The sequence below is a fragment of the Oncorhynchus kisutch genome, linkage group LG3 (genome assembly GCF_002021735.2).
Source record: "Oncorhynchus kisutch isolate 150728-3 linkage group LG3, Okis_V2, whole genome shotgun sequence".
NCBI classification, from domain to species: Eukaryota; Metazoa; Chordata; class Actinopteri; order Salmoniformes; family Salmonidae; genus Oncorhynchus; species Oncorhynchus kisutch.
The window spans coordinates 57,725,360-57,744,801 of NC_034176.2; the positions used below are offsets into that span (position 1 = coordinate 57,725,360).

The 19,442-nt window shown below is 44.7% G+C and overlaps 1 protein-coding gene across 1 annotated transcript in view; it reads left to right on the plus strand.

The window, feature by feature from the left end:
* LOC109874341 (neural-cadherin) overlaps positions 1 to 19,442 on the plus strand; it is a 188,292-nt gene that overhangs the window by 151,590 nt on the left and 17,260 nt on the right. The window contains exons 23-27 of the mRNA XM_031809455.1: positions 5,770 to 5,984; positions 14,507 to 14,634; positions 15,948 to 16,075; positions 16,610 to 16,733; positions 18,634 to 18,814. Coding sequence (XP_031665315.1) covers positions 5,770 to 5,984; positions 14,507 to 14,634; positions 15,948 to 16,075; positions 16,610 to 16,733; positions 18,634 to 18,814 — 776 coding nt within the window. The remainder of the gene's footprint in view (positions 1 to 5,769; positions 5,985 to 14,506; positions 14,635 to 15,947; positions 16,076 to 16,609; positions 16,734 to 18,633; positions 18,815 to 19,442) is intronic.

The window sequence follows — 19,442 nt, forward strand, 5'->3', positions numbered from 1 at the left end:
TGATTAAAAATGCAAAGGAAATGAACACATCAAAAATGCCAACCTGGCCGCTACACCAGAGGAGGTATTTAAAAGGGAATGATGCATGTTTTATCATAGGTCTGTGTATGTTTTTGTTAGGGTGTTAGCAATGTGGAAGTGCACTTAAATAAGAGTACACCAACAATTTAATGAGAGATTGAGATAATTTAAAAAAACATATACATATATATTTATATATATATATATATTTCATCTCTGAGAATTCATGTAACATTTTATTTTCTGATGCAATTATGCGTCAACCAGATTGTACAGTGGAGACCACTGAGATATAATACGAAGTGGAGATTACGTCCGACCGTTGTTTTCAAGTTAATCTACTCACATTTGCACATACGCCGATTCATAGACCGTGGTTGAATTTTATAAATGATATATCTTTGGCTGTGAGTGATGACATTTTTTTTTTTGCCTCAGTGACAATTCCATTGAATAATTCAATGGATGTTTTGTGCACAAAGCTGGGTCGGCAGGGTAGCCTAGTGTTTAGAGTGTTGGACTAGTAACCGGAAGGTTGCAAGTTCAAATCCCCGGGCTGACAAGGTACGAATCTGTCGTTCTGCCCTGAACAGGCAGTTAACCCACTGTTCCTAGGCCGTCATTGAAAATAAGAATTTGTTCTTAACTGACTTGCCTGGTTAAATAAAGGTAAAATAAAAAAATAAAAAAGCTCATTACTAAAGTGTCTGATTAGGAATTTTCTAGTCTGACCTCTCTAGGTGGTTGTGTATGGAAATGGTCTTTCTGGGCATGGTGTCAGTTAAACTGCAGTACCGAAGCAAAACCGTGCTTCTAGACCAGAAACCTGGCCCCTTGGTGGAGAGACACAAACCACTACACGGCTGTGTGTATGGTCTAAACTCTGTGAGCAGAATCCGACTCACCACATTTACTAAGACACTGCTCTGGTGAGGTGTTCCTCCTGTGGATTTCACTTGTGCAGACATACGATCCCACAGACGGCAACACAGCCACAGATGATACTTCAGTTGGCGCACGCTGACAAACCTATAACGTTAGTAGAGAGAGAGAGAGAGAGAGAGAGAGAGAGAGAGAGAGAGAGAGAGAGAGAGAGAGAGGGAGAGAGAGAGACCCACCCTGTGCAAACACACACATCATAAGTCCCTCGTTTGAAATCCACTGACATTATTAGTTCATATTCAGAGGTAATCTTCCACTGCTTTGGTGTTCATGTCTAGAAAGGAGGTGTATATGGATGTTCCTGAAAGAATTTGAACATATGCCCAAATGCTCTTACTGGAATTGTCCATCCAGCTTCCCTTTGAAACACGAAAGGAGGGGAAAGTTAATTTTGTTCTCTGCTGTTTAATTAAAAGAAGAAAGTAAACCCAGGATTTGTGTCTAGTTGGACGTGGTAAGCGTGTAATGTGCCTCGCCATTGGTCCGTACCAGAATGATTTATGCAGCCAACCTAGAGTTAATCCCAGCTCTCTCTCTGTTGCAGATACATTGGTTTTTTACAGCTGAGCTAACATTGCCAGTTTGGCCCAAACACAAGATAAAGTTGTTGATGTGTCAGATCATAAGAGCCTCCCTGTTGATGACAAGTTGTCCTTGTAGAACTCACATCCTTCTGCTTACACTATAACTGAAAAGTCAAGAACATAAAAAGCTGTAAAGCATTTTGAGTCTGTGAATGTAGCAAACAATTAACATGTTAATAGAAATTCCTCACATTATACGTATTCAAGTCTGACATTTCTGCGATTATTGTTTCCACTAGAGAATCATTTTATAACTGAATAGGGCAGAGGTCAATGTCTTCCTCTGCAGGTTTGGGTGTGTGAAACCATTCAAAGATGAATTCAAGCCTGGTAATAGATAAGAGACAGAGGCAGTGGACGGTTGCTGTGCAGAGCAGAGTTTATCACTCGGCTTTGAGCGCACAGACGTAGAACCGCAGAAAATACGTAGAGATCCCCAGCGACACAGCGCAGAGATTTAAGATTTAAGAAACAACATGTAGATACCAGGATTAATAGTGGGATTTGAAAATGGAGGGCAGGGGAGATTACTTGGTCCCTTTCAAACACTAACAAATAACCCCCCCCCCCCCCCCCCCGTGTGCGAGCAAAGAACAGGAAATGAGCAAAGAAAAAAAGAAATAAAGTACAGTAAGAGGATTGGGCTGAAATCCTGCTCCTGATTCCTCTGATGGGATAAATGAGTGAGATGAATTGTTTCCAAACGGAGAGACCCCCTTATCTTTACATCTCCTCTTCTCTCTCTACAGTATTATCTCTCCTGCTCCCCATCTCCCTCTTTCTTTTCCATAAGTGATCCCTCCTTTGTACGTTACTGTCTGTCACTCTGGGAGATATGTTCTTTGTCTTTGATGGTCCGATGGTCCGATGTTTTCTGCTTGGGGCCTAGTCACACTAAGCTGTGATCATGTGCGTACACTTCCTCCCATCCCATATGTGAGTGGTTAGGTAGAGGCATGGCTCCTGGCCGTAACCACATCCAGATATCACTGGTATCAACTCCCTGCCTCTCCACAATGAGATGGCCTTGTAGTGTGACTATAGGATCCTGTTTGGTAAAACCGGAGCCTACAGGTCCTTCATCAGATCCAGTGCTCCTAGGCACAACTTCCTTCCATTTCTCTGCGTCATGGTCGGGATACCATGTTATTAAGCAACAGGACAGTCTGACATGCGTGCTGATCAAATCAAATCAATTTATATAGCCCTTTGTACATCAGCTGATATCTCAAAGTGCTGTACAGAAACCCAGCCTAAAACCCCAAACAGCAAGCAATGCAGGTGTTGACACACGTTGGCTAGGAAAAACTCCCTAGAAAGGCCAAAACCTAGGAAGAAACCTAGAGAGGAACCAGGCTATGAGGGGTGGCCAGTCCTCTTCTGGCTTTCCCGGGTGGAGATTATGACAGAACATGGCCAAGATGTTCAAATGTTCATAAATTACCAGCATGGTCAAATAATAGGTTTGGGACAGGTAGCACATCCGGTGAACAGGTCAGGATTCCATAGCCGCAGGCAGAACAGTTGAAACTGGAGCAGCAGCACGGCCAGGTGGACTGTGGACAGCAAGGAGTCATCATGCCAGGTAATCCTGAGGCATGGTCCTACTGCTCAGGTCCTCCGAGAGAGAGAAAGAAAGAGAGAAAGGGAGAATTAGAGAGAGCATACTTAAATTCACACAGGACACCAGATAAGACAGGAGAAGTACTCCAGATATAACAAACTGACCGTAGCCCCCCGACACATAAACTACTGCAGCATAAATGCTGGAGGCTGAGACAGGAGGGGTCAGACGACACTGTGGCCCCATCCGATAATACCCCCGGACAGGGCCAAACAGGAAAGATATAACCCCGCCCACTTTGCCAAAGCACAGCCCCCACACCACTAGAGGGATATCTTCAACCATCAACTTACCATCCTGAGACAAGGCCGAGTATAGAACACAAAGATCTCCGCCACGGCACAACCCAAGGGGGGGCGCCAACCCAGACAGGAAGATCACATCAGTGACTCAACCCACTCAAGTGACACACCCCTCCTAGGGACGGCATGAAAGAGCACCAGTAAGCCAGTGACTCAGCCCCTGTAATAGGGTTAGAGGCAGAGAATCCCAGTGGAAAGAGGGGAACCGGCCATGCAGAGACAGCAAGGGCGGTTCGTTGCTCCAGAGCCTTTCCGTTCACCTTCACACTCCTGGGCCAGACTACACTCAATCATATGACCCACTGAAGAGATGAGTCTTCAGTAAAGACTTAAAGGTTGAGACCGAGTTTGCGTCTCTCACATGGGTAGGCAGACCATTCCATAAAAATGGAGCTCTATAGGAGAAAGCCCTTAGAAATTCTAGGGACAATTAGGAGGCCTGCGTCTTGTGACCGTAGCGTACGTGTAGGTATGTACGGCAGGACCAAATCAGAGAGATAGGTAGGAGCAAGCCCATGTAATGCTTTGTAGGTTAGAAGTAAAACCTTGAAATCAGCCCTCGCCTTGACAGGAAGCCAGTGTAGGGAGGCTAGTACTGGAGTAATATGATAAAATTTGTTGGTTCTAGTCAGGATTCTAGCAGCCGTATTTAGCACTAACTGAAGTTTATTTAGTGCTTTATCCGGGTAGCCGGAAAGTAGAGCATTGCAGTAGTCTAACCTAGAAGTAACAAAAGCATGGATACATTTTTCTGCATCATTTTTGGACAGAAAGTTTCTGATTTTTGCAATGTTACGTAGATGGAAAAAAGCTGTCCTTGAAACAGTCTTGATATGTTCGTCAAACGAGAGATCAGGGTCCAGAGTAACGCCGAGGTCCTTCACAGTTTTATTTCAGACGACTGTACAACCATTAAGAGTAATTGTCAGATTCAACAGAAGATGTCTTTGTTTCTTGGGACCTAGAACAAGCATCTCTGTTTTGTCCGAGTTGATCTGCACTAAAAGCAATGTTCACCACCTGCTGTTGTTCCAGTGCATCCTCATCCTCTCTCTCCTATAGTATAATAATAACGTACGCCATTTAGCAGATACTTTTATCCAAAGCGACTTGCCGTCATGCGTGCATACGATCATGCGTGCATACAGTCATGTGTGCTCCTCTCTCCTCTCTCTCTCTTTCTTTTTGCTACGGTGTGTCTTCTAAACTTTGATTACTGCGCCTGGTTATTAGAAGAAGCATGTCATTGTGTTTGCGCACGGCCCGCCTGCCTGTTTCACTCCTCCCGCATTTGCATGTCTGCCAGGTGCCAGGGGGGACTATCATTTCTGACAGTCTCTCCTTTTCAATCTGGGTTCAGAGCACAGACTGGGAAATGGGAAAGACTAAATGCAAGAGTGTCGGATGTGGCAGCCAGGAGCTCTTCTCTCTCCCTTCGCAGCACACAAATGAGAGAGGAACGAAACGAAGGGAGCATGGCGGCCTGGAAGACTATTATTAGGCTGCTGTGAGTAGGGTGATGGAGAGGGAACCGGCTTAGAAAATAGCTGGGCTTCTGACTAAACTAACTAGAGAAAGCCACACTTGATTGATGCCGCAGGATTGCCTGTGTGTGTGTGTGTGCGCCAGCTATATTAGCTGTCTCCACAACAGGTGGATACAGTGGGGTAGTGTGCGTGTGTCTGTGTGTGACAAAGGAGGAATGAATGAAGGAAAAGGGGATGACAGAATAACCGGAGGGAGGAGTGCAGCTGTGCTCGGTTGCTACAGTACGTCTGACAGAGAATGTTGTTACTAGTGATGGATTTTCCCTATGGTACGGCTGATAATAAGAACATCTGCATGAGATGCGGAGTGAATCTCTCTGAAGGGAATCACTGGAGGCGAAAACAGTAGTCTGAGAGCAAGACAGACAGAGAGAGAGAGAGAGAGAGAAAGCTGAAATATAGTGTTCTCCAGATTGTGAGGAGTCCATGGGGGCTAATATAGACTGCTAGATGCTTAGTTGGGATGTGCACTCACAATATTTAGTAATAAGGTTTGTTATGCAATTGAGAACAACTAGAAGCAAATTGTGTGTGTTGTGTGTGTGTGCGTGTGTGCATGCGCGTGCGCGTGTGTGTGTGTGTGACTGTTGTGCGGTTAAGCAGAAGCAGGCCATCCCATCCCGGTCTCTGCAGGGACATCCTGATAGAGCAGTCTTGTGTGATAGATGAGGTGAAAAGATGAAATAACTACATTGCTTTATATTATAATTTTTTGGGTGATGTTCCTCTTCCTTGTTATCTTGCCCTAGATGCCAGTGCCCTACGCAGTTCGAGGGGCCAGAGTGCCAGCAGACCAAACACAGTTTCCATGGCAACGGCTATGCCTGGTTTCCTCCCATAAGGCCTTGCTTCGAGAGCCATCTCTCCCTGGAGTTCATCACGGAGGTTGCAGATGGTCTGCTGCTCTACAGCGGGCCCCTGGCCCAGCTACAGCCCTGGGACCTCGAGGACTTCATGGCCATAGGTACATATCCACTTATCTACTCACAGAGGAGGGGGACAGGAATATAGGATAGGGCAGAGACAAGATGTGTTAGGGGGAAGGGATGGACAGCGCATGCCTGCGTCAGTGTGTGAGTGCTGGTAATTGTGTTTTCGGTACACAGTGATGGTCAGATAGAGATAGCAAGGTTGCATGAGGAAGAAATTGTCCTGTCTGGATTTGCTGGTTTAATATGAACGTTTAGAGACTGCTAAGGTTCTTTTTTTACATGGATATTTGTTGTACCAACCCTGCCAAATTAGTTTGGGGGTGGAGGGGTTTCTTTGAATGGGGTTCAGCATCAGCCTACACATAGCTCCTGAGGCCTTTAATTGAGTGTACACTCGGTGGTAAAGACTGATTTCAGTCTGTTTGTGTGTGTTTGTGTGTGTGTGTGTGTGTGTGTGTGTGTTTGTTTGTGTTTGTTTGTGTGTGTGTGTGTGTGTGTGTGTGTGTGTGTGTGTGTGTGTGTGTGTGTGTGTGTGTGTGTGTGTGTGTGTGTGTGTGTGTGTGTGTGTGTGTGTGTGTGTGTGTGGTTGCAGTGTGACAGCATCAGGTCTTTAGGGGTTAATGAAGGGGCTCATTATGAAAGTAAAGGCTTATTTGTCATACATTCCAGAATGTAATTACAACGGGGTGTACATATTTAGAGTTTGAATGAACTTGTTGAGCTCTATGGACGTGCTTCGCATACATCCTTGAAGTTGAGGTCCAGAGTAAATAACATGTGATGTTTGCGTGTACGTGTTTGTGGCTCCATTGCATATTGTGTTTTGAGTATTAGCACTCGATTCAATGCTGGAAGACATTTTGTGTGTGTGTATGAGTGTGTATGAGTGCGCGAGTGTGTGAGTGTGTGTTTGAATGGAAAACAAAAGAGAAAGGATACAGTAATAGATTCAAGCATCAAGTTTCAACGTTTTTTTTGTTGCCACGGGCACAGGACATTCTTGAATCTCGACAGTCTCAAGTCTGAAGTCTCAACAGTCTAAAGGCTGCAGTCTCAAAACGATGCATAGTCAGTGTGTTGTACTGTGAAGGTCAAACGAAATCAAACTTTATTTGCCACATGCGCCGAATAAGTGTAGACTTTACCATGAAATGCTTACTTACAAGCCCTTAACCAACAGTGCAGTTCAAGAAGAAGAAAATATTTACCAATTAGACTAAAATAAAAAGTAATAAAGAAAGTAACACTAAGAATAACAATAACGAGGCTATATACAGGGGGCACCAGTACCGAGTCAGTATGTGGGGGTACAGGCTAGTTGAGGTAATCTGTATATGTAGGTGGGGGCGAAGTTACTATGCATAGGTAACAAACAAACAGCGAGTAGCAACAGTGTACTAGGTCAATGTAAATTGTCCATTGGCGATTTTTATGAATTGATAGTTTGTTGGTGATGTGGACACCAGGGAACTTGAAACTCTCGACCCGCTCCACTACAGCCCTGTCGATGTTAATGGGGGCCTGTTTGGCCCGCCTTTTCCTGTACTCCACGATCAGCTCCTTTGTCTTGCTCACATTGAGGGAGATGTTGTTGTCCTGGCACCACACTGCCAGTTCTCTGACCTCCTCCCTATAGGCCGTCTCATCATTGTCGGTTGTGTTGTCAACAAACTTAATGATGGTGTTGGAGTCGTGTTTGGCCACGCAGTCGTGGGTGAACAGGGAATACAGGAGGGGACTAAGTACACCCCTGAGGGACCCCAGTGTTAAGGATCAGCATGGCAGACGTGTTGTTGCCTACTCCTTACCACCTGGAGTCGGCCCGTCAGGAAGTTCAGGATCCAGTTCCAGAGGGAGGTGTTTAGTCCCAGGGTCCTTAGCTTAGTGATGAGCTTCGTGGGCACTATAGTGTTGAACGCTGCGCTGTAGTCGATGACCAGCATTCTCACATAGATGTTCCTTTTGTCCAGGCGAGAAAGGGCGGTGTGGAGTGCGATTGAGATTGCGTCAACTGTGGATCTGTTGGGGCGGTATGCGAATTGGAGTGGGTCTAGGGTGTCCGGGAGGATGCTGTTGATGTGAGCCATGACCAGCCTTTCAAATCACTTCATGGCTACTGACATGAGTGCCACTGGGCGGTAATCATTTAGGCAGGTTACCTTCGCTTCCTTGGGCACAGGAACTATGGTGGTCTGCTTGAAACATGTAGATATTATAGACTCGGTCAGGGAGAGGTTGGAAATGTCAGTGAAGACACTTGCCTGTTGGTCCGCGCATGCTTTGAGTACACGTCCTGGTAATCCGTCTGGCCCCGCGGCTTTGTGAATGTTGACCTGTTTAAAGGTTTTGTTCACATCGGCTACTGAGAGCGTTATCACACAGTCATCCTAAACAGCTGGTGCTCTCGTGCATGCTTCAGTGTTGCTTGCCTCGAAGCGAGCATAAAAGGCATTTAGCTCATCTGCTAGGCTTACATCACTGGGCAGCTCGAGTCTGGGTTTCGCTTGGTATAGTCGCTCGAATAGTTGTAATAGTTTACATGACATCCACAGTCATGTAAACTGACATCCACAATAGTTTTCGAGCCCCTCCACATCCGAAGAGCATCAGAGCCGGTGTAGTACAATTCAATCTTAATCCTGTATTGACGCTTTGCTTGTTTGATGGTTCATCTGAGGGTATAGCAGGATTTCTTATAAGCGTCTGGATTAGTCTCCCGCTCCTTGAAAGCAGCAGCTCTAGCCTTTAGCTAGATGCAGATGTTGCCTGTAATCCATGGATTCTGGTTGGGATAGGTACGTACAGTCACTGTGGGGATGACATCATCGATGCACTTATTGATGAAGCCGATGACTGAGGTGGTGTATTCCTCACTGCCACTGAATGAATCCCGGAACATATTCCAGTCTGTGCTAGCAAAACAGTCCTGTAGTGTAGCCGCGTCATCTGACCACTTCCGTATTGAGCAAGTCACTGCTTTACTTCCTGCTTTAGTTTTTGCTTGTAAGCAGGAATCAGAGTATAATTGTCGTCAGATTTGCCAAATGGAGGGTGGGGGAGAGTATGCGTCTGTGTGTGGAGTAAAGGTGGTCTAGGATTTTTTTCCCCCCTGGTTGCACATTTGATAAAACTGATTTATGTTTGCCTGCATTAAAGTCCCCGGCCACTAGGAGCGCCACTTCTGGGTGAGCATTTTCTTCTTTGCTTATGGCCTTATAGAGTTGTTTGAGAGCAGTCTTAGTGCCAGCTTCGCTTTGTGGTGGTAAATAGATGGCTATGAATAATATAGATGAGAACTCTCTTGGTAGATAGTGCGGTCGACAGCTTATCCAAGCAGCTCTACCTCAGGCGAGCAATACCTCGAGACTTCTTTAATATTAGGCATTGCGCACCAGCTGTTATTGACAAAAAGACAAACACCCCCACCCTTCGTCTTACCAGAGGTATCGTCTGTGTTCTGCCGGTGCATGAAAATCCCGCCAGCTCTATATAGTCCGTTTCTTCGTTCAGCCAAGTTTTTAATGTCCCGTTGGTAGGATAATCTTAATAGTCGGCCATCAATTTTATTTTCTAATGATTGCACGTTAGCAAGAAGAATGGAAGGCATTGGGAGTTTACTTGCTCGCCTACGGGTTCTCAGAAGGATCCCCGATCTGCCTCCCCTTTTCCGGCATCTTTTCTTCATGCAAATGGCGTGGATCTGGGCCTGTTCCAGTGAAAGCAGGATATCGTCGTACTCGTTCAAGGAAAATTGCTTTGCTTTTCTGATGGCCAGAGGTTATTTTCGGTCATAAGAGATGGTAGCAGCAACATTATGTACACAATAAAAAATAACAAAAAAATACAAAATTGCACAATTGGTTGGGGGAATGTAAAACATCAGCCATGTTCTTCGGCGCCATCTTTTCTCTCTGACGTAAAGATGTCTGCAGATGCTGCAGTAAGTCAAGGTTTCCCAAACTCAATCCTTGGGCCACTCCTGGTTACACGTTTTGGTTTTTGCTCTAGCACCACACAGCTGATTCAAATAATCAATGTCCACAGCCTCACAGCCCAGTCCACAACTGCTGGGTGTAGAGGGAGAGACATAGTCTGGAGAAGAGAGACAAAATCCAACAAAGTCTGTGTCCAGCACTGTGCCAGAGAGGACAGAGATAGCGATAGGGAAAACAGGGAGGGATGAATAGAGAGTGGATAGACAGGGAAACATTCAACGCGTACTGTACATGTTGAGGTAGAGAGAGAATAAAAAGTATGGAGAGAGAGTTTAGGAGCTGTAAGATGCGGAGTGGGGTTAACGGTATTGAGCTGCGGATGGAGTCAGAGAGAGTTGGAGTAGGAGAAGATAATACACAGTGAGACATGGAGTGAGAGGGTGAGATACTTGGTTCGGAGTGGAAGGGTGTGTATGAAAGAGATGTGTAGACAACTCTACAATTGCAGGAGGGAGAGATGACGAGTGGAGAGGGCAAGTAGAGACGGCTGAGACTTAAAGGGAGAAACAGACAACAACAGTTCAGCCCAATGTCTCTATATTACTCTCTCAAACAGACACACACACACATACCCCTTACTCTCACCCACAGACAGGTTGACTGTGTTAAACCTTATTATTTCTAGTTGTATAAGCAATGCAACCTATTAAACCTTATGATTTCCCACTGCTTCCCGGGCCGGATCTCCTTATTAAAGATGTTGAGCGGCTCGCTGGCTGTCTCCTGCAGCCCTGCCCACTCACTGTCTGTTTTCTACCGTGCAGCGCTGTTTATCCCCCCCATGGTCCATTGTGCCCAGTTATCACCACCACTAATGTAACATAGCACAGATCTGCCTCTGCAAAACACCCCTGCATGTCCTACATTCTCCCTGTTCCCCTGGGATTAAAGGCCCAATGCAGCCATTTGTACAGTATATCAATTTCAAATCATTTCTGGGTGACAATTAAGTGCCTTATTGTAATAGTTTTCCATTAAAATGGTAAAAAAGAAACAAAAATTGCTTTTTAGCAAAAAACGACTGTATTTCTCAAGCAATAATTTTGCTAGGACTGTCTGGGAGTTGTCTGAGTGGCGAGGGGGAAATTGAAATCTAGCTGTCATTGGCAGAGAGGTTTGGAACTCTCTTTGCTACCAGGGAGGAAGGGAGTCTTTGGTTCTGCTTGTTAACTTTTCCATGGCTCATAGTCCTTTGTCCCCGTCTGATGTGGGTCAGATTACAACCACTATGTGCTTCATACTGAAAGCATTATATTGAGTTATGGTTGTGTATAGTGTAGGTTTGCAGGACATATGGAATATTTTAGAGTGCCCATTGGTCTGTCCTCACCTCTAAATGTAATCTGTGTTATATTTCTCTCTAAATCACACCAGAGATCTAGACCCTATCTGTGCTGTCTCCTGACTTTGACCGCTGACCTCTAGGTCTATTAATCTGACTGGTACGCGGGAACACGATTACGTCCAGTGAGCTCATTGTTAAATGAGTCTCATTATTGTGAACGCTCCCTTCTCAAGGGTACGAGCCATGGGGCTGAGCTTGTCCAATCAATAGACAAATTAACCGGACAAATTAAATTTGGGTGATTACGGACTCCTGCAGAATGGGAAACAGGCTCTCAGGGCTCGGCTGGGGATCCAGTTTACACCTCGTTGCCAAGAGTTGCATCCAGCTCCAAGGATAGAGCAGAAAACAATGTCATCACTCACTTTGTCTCATTCTGACCTGATGGCAGCCTATTTATCATGCTTTTAATATGTGGAATTCAAATTGTCTTAATAAATGCAACTCAAAAGCCAGATGTTAAAAAAAAGATTGAGTAATGGAATGGAAAGTAAATGAATGTAATGGTCATTTGCTGGCAGCATATAAGCCAATTTATAACAGGCAAGGTTATTGCATTTTTTTCCTGCCCGTATTAAATAGAATCATAATATCCGGCTGGATGTAAGCATCTCAGGCATTTTGTATTTAGCTATTTTTATTTTATTTTTTTTATCTTTTGCTTTATGCGGTACTAGTGTTGGTGGTCTCAGAAAGAACTGAGAAACAGGCTGACTAAAAACACACACACACACACACACGTGCAGACACAACATCTGGCAGATGAAAGCGAGCAGAGAGATACAGTTACCTACTGAGTGTGACGCGCACATTACGGTCAATTTGCAGAAACCTGTTTCACAGTCTTTTGGCGCTGCACCCGTTTCAAATATCGCTTTAAAGTTTAGGTACTGTTTCCTGGGGGTATGGGGTTGTTTGCTGACAGTCAATTTATATTAAAGGCACCACAGTCACAGACTCTCTTTCTCTCTTGCTGGGCTGCTGATTTGTATATACAGAGTGATTTGTAATGCTGTTTATGCAGTCCATATGGTTATTGCCTCAAACATATCCCCTTCAGGCCTTCAGGAGAGCAATTTTTCAAATTTAAGCTCCATGCTATGGGGGCCATGCTATGGGGGCTGAGACCCTCTGGCTTCCCCCTCGCCAAGACGCTCGACAGGGAAGATTAATCTGCAGGGATGTCGAGGAGGAGATCATGATGAATAAGGGATGAGAAGGGGAGAAGTCCGCCAACCGGAGTTTAAGAGCAGAATCTTGTAGTAACCTGAGGACACCCGGGCGTACTCTCCCTATCCAAGATCATTTGATACGACACAACATAAAGCCCATTTGGCCTGTCTTCCCACACCTTTTTTTGATAACTAGACAAGTCAGTTAAGAACAAATTCTTATTTACAATGACGGCCTAGGAAAAGTTACCTGTCTTGTTCAGGGACAGAACGACAGATTTCTTTTACCTTGTCAGCTCGGGGATTCGAACTAGCAACCTGCCTGACCAACACAGCCCAGCCTGTCCATCTGTGTGGAAGTTCTCCTCTCAGGCACTCAGCACCACTCTCCTCTCCTTCCCTCTCTCTTTTCATCTCAACCAAGCCTCCACCATTCAAACCTGTCATCTCTTTTCTCCTGAAATGTCACGTCAGTCCCAACAAGGAGGGTCGGGGACCCTCGTCAGACCCAGATAACCTGTGGGACAGTGTCAATCTTCTGCCTGAGGGTGGTGGCCAATGTGGACCTTTCAAATGAAAAGGGCTTTTCACTCAGGCTTAGCCTGGGCTCTGTACATCAGTGACTTACTGCTAGCTCAAAGTTATCTCTGTCTGAGCACAGGTTGCCTTCTGGGAATCCACTGTGAGAACACTGCAGAGAGACAGGTGGGAGAGGGAGAAAGAGAGAGAGAGAAAAGGTTGGGGGTAGAAAAGAGAAAGACATGACAAGCCAGATAGTGAGTGTCATGGAGAGAGGCAGGGCGTAAGAGAAGGTAAAGATAAAGACCTAGAGAAGAGGGAGAACAACCCTCTCTGTTGAAAACAGAGCATTTGCGAGCCTAGAAAATAGAGCAACGTGGAGTTTATATTTACAGCGCTGTTCTCTCCTGAACTCTTAGACTGTGGATGTCATGTTGATTTACGGAGAAACAGTGGTTGGTTGACATCTTGTTTACCCACAACCCTTTGCAAATGGTATAAAGCATACAATGAGTCTTAACTGGTTCATTAATTTTTAATTTCCCATTTGACTAAGTCAGAAAATTGAATAACTTTTTAATATGTGTATTGTCTTATAGCACCAGGCACTGTTGTAATCCTTATTTTGGAGTGAACATTTGTAATTTTATATTATAATTTTTATTTAACAATTTTTTAACTAGGCAAGTCAGTTAAGAACACATTCTTACTTACAATGATGGCCTACCAAAAGGCAAAAGGCCTCCTTTTGAAGGAATGGGATTAAAAATGTAAAATAAATATAGGACAAAACACACATCACGACAAGAGAGACAACAAAACACTACATAATGAGAGACCTTAGACAACAGCATTGCAAGGCAGCAACACATGACAACACAGCATGGTAGCAACAAAACATGACAACAACATGGCAGCAGCACAACATGGTAGCAGCACAAAACATGGTACAAACATTAATTGGGCAAAGTCACCAGCACAAGGGGCAAGAAGGTAGAGACAACAATACATCATGCAAAGCAGCCACAACTGTCAGTAAGAGTGATGACGTCTGACTGTTAGTTATAAAAACACTGGTTTAATATTATCTATGCACCTTTTACTGTTGTTGTTTTTCATTTTCTAATACTGGCCCAGGTTATTAGATGTAATGTCATTTTAAGTACGCCATCTTTCTGAACAGCCTGCTGAAAGCATTGAGGTGGTACCTGTTTTCACTTTAGACTAGGGTTGGGTGAACACAGATCACTCTTACGGAATGATCAGTTGGCGTTTATTAGTTGACTGTGCTTCACTGTGGTTGCTTGTTCTTGGTGTGTCGCAGTGATCAGATGAAATGGGTACAGAAGTGACGTCCTCAGGATAAAGTGGTCTGTGTGTGTGGTTGTATCTGATCCTCCCTGGCATTGAGAGTATGTGATGGGGGGGGGGGTTGATGGTCATCAGGAGGCCCTGGGGATGTGACCACCATGTGTGACCTCATGGCAGTGTCCTCTCTCTCTCTCTCTCTCTCTCTCCCTCAGAATTGATCGATGGCACTCCCACACTCAAGATAAACCATGGCTCGGGCACACTGGTCCTGCAGTTGCCAGGCAACGTAAACGTGGCGGACAGACGGTGGCACCGTCTGGACGTGAGGAGCAACAGTAAGGTGGGTGTCTGAAGTCTGAGCTGCTGCCAAGCTTATACCAAGCCCCCCCACACACACACACACACACACGCACACGCACACACGCACACAGACAAACACAGACACACACACATCTCACCCGACACTAGCCATATGCTGTTCATTCTTATAGAACTCTGGGGAAGTTTAATGCAAACAGGTGGTGTCTCTGCTAGACTAGTCCTATTTTCCGTACATAGTCTGGAGAAGTAGGAGGGTTTGAGTGGTTTGGACTCAGTGCAGATCAAATCAAATCAAACTTTATTTGTCACACCTTACCGTGAAATGCTTACTGAACCAACAGTGCAGTTCAAGGAGGGTTAAGAAAATATTGACCAAATAAATGAAAGTAAAAAAATCATAAAAAGTAGCACAATAAAATAACAATAAGGAGGCTACATACAGGGGGTACCGTTACAAAGTCAATGTGCGGTGGTACAGGTTAGTCGAGGGGATGTTTTTCAGCTGCAGGGACTAGAAAACTGGTCAGAATTGAAGGAATGAAGGATGGCGCTAAAATACAGGGAAATTGTTGAGGGAAACCTGTTTCAGTCTTCCAGAGATTTGAGACTGGGACATAGATTCACCTTCCAGCAGGACAATGACCCTAAGCATACTGCTAAAGCAACACTTGAGTGGTTTAAGGGGAAACATTTAAATGTCTTGGAATGGCCTAGTTAATGACTTAAAGATTGTTGTACACCAGCGGAACCCATCCAACTTGAAGGAGCTGGAGCAGTTTTGCCTTTAATAACGGTCAAAAATCCCAGTGGCTGGATGTGCCAAGCTTATAGAGACATACCCCAAGAGACTTGCAGCTGTAATTGCTGCAAAAGGTTGCTCTACAAAGTATTGACTTTTTTTGGGGGGGGGGGGGAATTCTTTTTTTGTGTTATTTCTTGTTTGTTTCACAATAATAAATAAAGTGGTAGGCATGTTGTGCAAATCAAACGATACAAACCCACAATTATTTTAAACTTTAATTCCAGGTTGTGAATAGGAAAAATGTCAAGGGGGTGAATAGTTTCACAAGCCACTGTATGTGCTGATATTCCTGATGTCATGATATTCCTGATGTCCTGATATTATCTGATGTCCTGATATTATCTGATGTCCTGATATTCCTGATGTCCTGATGTTATCTGATGTCCTGATATTCCTGGTGGATTTATATTCCTGATGTGCTGATATTCCTGATGTGCTGATATTCCTGATGTCCCGGTATTCTGGATGTCCTGATATTCCTGATGTCCTGATAATCTGTATCTCCTAACATTCCTGATGTGCTCCTTTAGGAGGTACGCTTCACACTGGACCGCTGTGCCGGGGCCACCGTCATGGAGATGGAGGGAGTGGGCAGCTGGCTGACCACAGAGGACCACTCGTCCTGTGAGGTCACTGGTGTCACGCCCAACCTGGACAGGTAGCCTACTCACACCTTTCCCTCTCTCTCTCTCTCTCTCTCTCTCTCTCTCTCTCTCTCTCTCTCTCTCTCTCTCTCTCTCTCTCTCTCTCTCTATTTGCATCTGTCTTTGTTGCTCTCACACTCCTTCTTTATTTCTCTCTTTCTCTCTCCCTTTATCTTTCTGTCTTTCTTTTGCACACTCTTTCTTTCTTTCTCTCTCTCTCTCTCTCTCTCTCTCTCTCTCTCTCTCTCACTCTTTCTTTTTCTTTCTCTCATTCTCTGGCTATCTGGCTCTCTCTCTCTCTCTCTCTCTCTCTCTTTCTCTCTCATGCGCTCTCTCTCTCTCTCTCTCTCTCTCTCTCTGTCTCGGTGTCTCTCTCTCTCTCTTCTCCTTTATACAGAATGCACACCTTTCACATAGTCAAACTCAGAACACCAGATTGGTGGGGGACAAGGCTATCTATTACGGGTTGAAAAAGTACCGCAGTAGAACATAGGGATGGATAGGTGTCTGAAAAGATGTACTGACAGTGATGTTAATTCCTTCCCCAGGCACCTGAATGGGACCCAGGTGTTACAGCTGGGTGGAGTCAATGAGGACCTGCCCTATGTCTACCCGCAGTTACAACACAAACACTTTACTGGCTGCATCAGGAACCTCGTTGTCGACAGCAAGGTAACACTCGCTACAATGTGTTTCTTCCCAATCATCACACACCATGAAAAGGCATGGGAAGCGATTTAGTTCTTATACAACACATAACATCTCCATTGTAAAGAGTTATAAAAGTGTGGTCTTTACACCACTTACACATACTGCAGGCAGGCAGCATGTTGTTATGAAACTGCATACAGCATCTCGCATAAATGCTTTCAAACACTTTCACGCCTTCCTCAGGGACATTGCCACAACAGCGCTTCTATAGAAAAGGTATGCTCCGAGATCGCATTCAGCGCATATCCACTAGACACTGTCTGAACTGGTAGCTATGCCACTATGGCAACAGTCGTCACGGGGAGGACAGAGGTCCTTCTGCCCATGATACTTTATGACACTGTGTGACACTTGGAACTAAAGGTATTTGACACTAAAAACACTCTCCTGCTCACCCTGCTGACTACAAAACGCAGGGCTGAGGTTCGATACAATATTCATAGATCTCTTATTGTAGAGTGGAAAACACTGGGGGAGTGGGTGGAACATGTGAGAGAGGGGGAAGACGGGAGGAAAGGAGGAGGATGTCTGTGCCATTGAACCTGTTCAAGCGTGACGTCAGGGTGAATGTTTGGGCAAGAGAAGGGAAGGGTGGATTTTTCGACTTCAATTGTTTTTCTGTTCTGAATCTACCGTACATCTTCCCACCCTGTCACAGTTGATTTATGTTACTCTCTGTCGTCGCTTCTCTCTCTCTATTTGTTTGTATCTCTCCTCCTCTCTGGGACAGATTAACTATACTATGAGTCTGCAACCATGCAATAATGGTTTTCATTTAAAAAAATAAAATAATGATCAGTAAAGTGAATTTGAAGAAAAAGCAGTTTGTAGATGAAAACACTCTTTTCTTTATAAAGCAACTTGTGAAAACATTGCATGTAACATTTGCCATTTAGCGTTCACTTAAAGTGACTAACATTCATGCAAGCATACATTTTTCATATGGGTGGCCCAATGGGAATCGAACCCAAGATCCTGCCGTTGCAAGCGCCAAGAACACAGGACCAGACATTTAACAAATGATTAACAAATCTTCAGCATCTATCCAACTCTGTTCCACTCTCTCTATCCCATCTCTATATTTCTGAGTGAGACAGAGACGGGTACTCAGGACTGGGAAAATCTGCTAGTTATGTTTGGTGAAAAATTTGATCATGATTGGCATCTCACACACATCAACAAACACAAACTTGCACATGTCCTCACAAACACACCGAGATGTATGTTGGATCTTTGAGTGTGTGTAGTAACTCTCTGTAAATCAGTATCGAGCTCCATCTTGAGAAGGATCAGACTTAAAGTGCCCAGCTCTATGGTGAGGTCAGAACCAATTTGTACCTAGCTGCACATTGGCTCAACGGCTACCGAGTAGCCAGCTGCGCTGAACGGTGATAACTCAGAAAACGGGGAGATTGGACAGATTCATGTCCATTATGATATGCTATTGTGAGCAGGACTTAACATTTCAAGTTATTCCTGTCCTTTCACAGCATTGCCCTCCGCCAGCTCCTTTGTGTCCCTGTAGATTGGTTTGATCCTATGAAAACCCAGTCATTTGCATTCCAAGAAATTGCATGAAAGGTGAATGCATGAAGGTGCTGAGGGGAAATCTCAAGTTTCACTGACCTTTGCCCTCAGTTTTTTTGGAAAACTAGCCATTGTTCTTTCGTTCTCTCTTTCCCTCTCTCTCACTATCCGTCTCCTTCTCTCACTTGTATCTATCCCCGTGCCTCCCTTTTTTTACCTGTCTACTGCTCTCTCCCATTTCTATTTTACTATGTCAATTTCTCCCTCTGGTGTACATATCCTACTCCCCCTCTCCATCTCTGTCCTCTCTCCATCTCTCCCCCCCCCTACACAGTTCTATGACTTGGGCAATCCAGCGGACTCTGTGGGCAGCTCCCCAGGGTGCCTGACTACGGATGGGAGCTGTGTCAACGTGGGCATCCCCTCCTGTGGCCCTCGGGGTCGCTGCCATGGAGAGTGGGGCTCCTTCAGCTGCCAGTGCATACCGGGATACACTGGGACTCAGTGTGAGCAGGGTACGTACCACAATGCCAGCACCGAGCCCAACATGTATGTGATGAGTGCTTGTTTGGAGGGCAATGCGTGAGGGCATTGATGAATTGGATTTGTTTCGATTAGATGAAATGAATGTCAATGAGATCACATGTGTTAATGAGTGCCTGGGTGCAGTCAGATAGCTATCATGGGGAAGGTGTGTGTGTGTTCAACTCATTAGTCATATGTACAGGATATACATGGTCTACTGAAATGCTTGCTTGCAGGTTCCTTCTTGACAATAAACAACATCAATAAGAAATAATAAAAGATGAAAATAGGAACATAAAGTAAATGGCTCAGTAGAATAAAATAAACATTTTAGTATAATAAAGCCTAAGTATAATACAGGAAGGTAGAATTTATAGTCCAATATTTACACATGCTTTGGAGAAGGGATGATTGGGGGAGAAATGTTTAAATTGTTCAGTATTTTGCAATCATAATATATCTGCTAGCAGCAGTTGTGATGTGTGTGTAGCAGTTGTGATGTGTGTGTGAGTGTGTGAGTGCGTTTGTGCTAAGGTGCAGAGAATCAGAGCAGGTGATCAGTCCAGTTCAAGTGTTCAGCAGTCTGATGGCTTGTAGATGGAAACTGTCTTGTGTGTG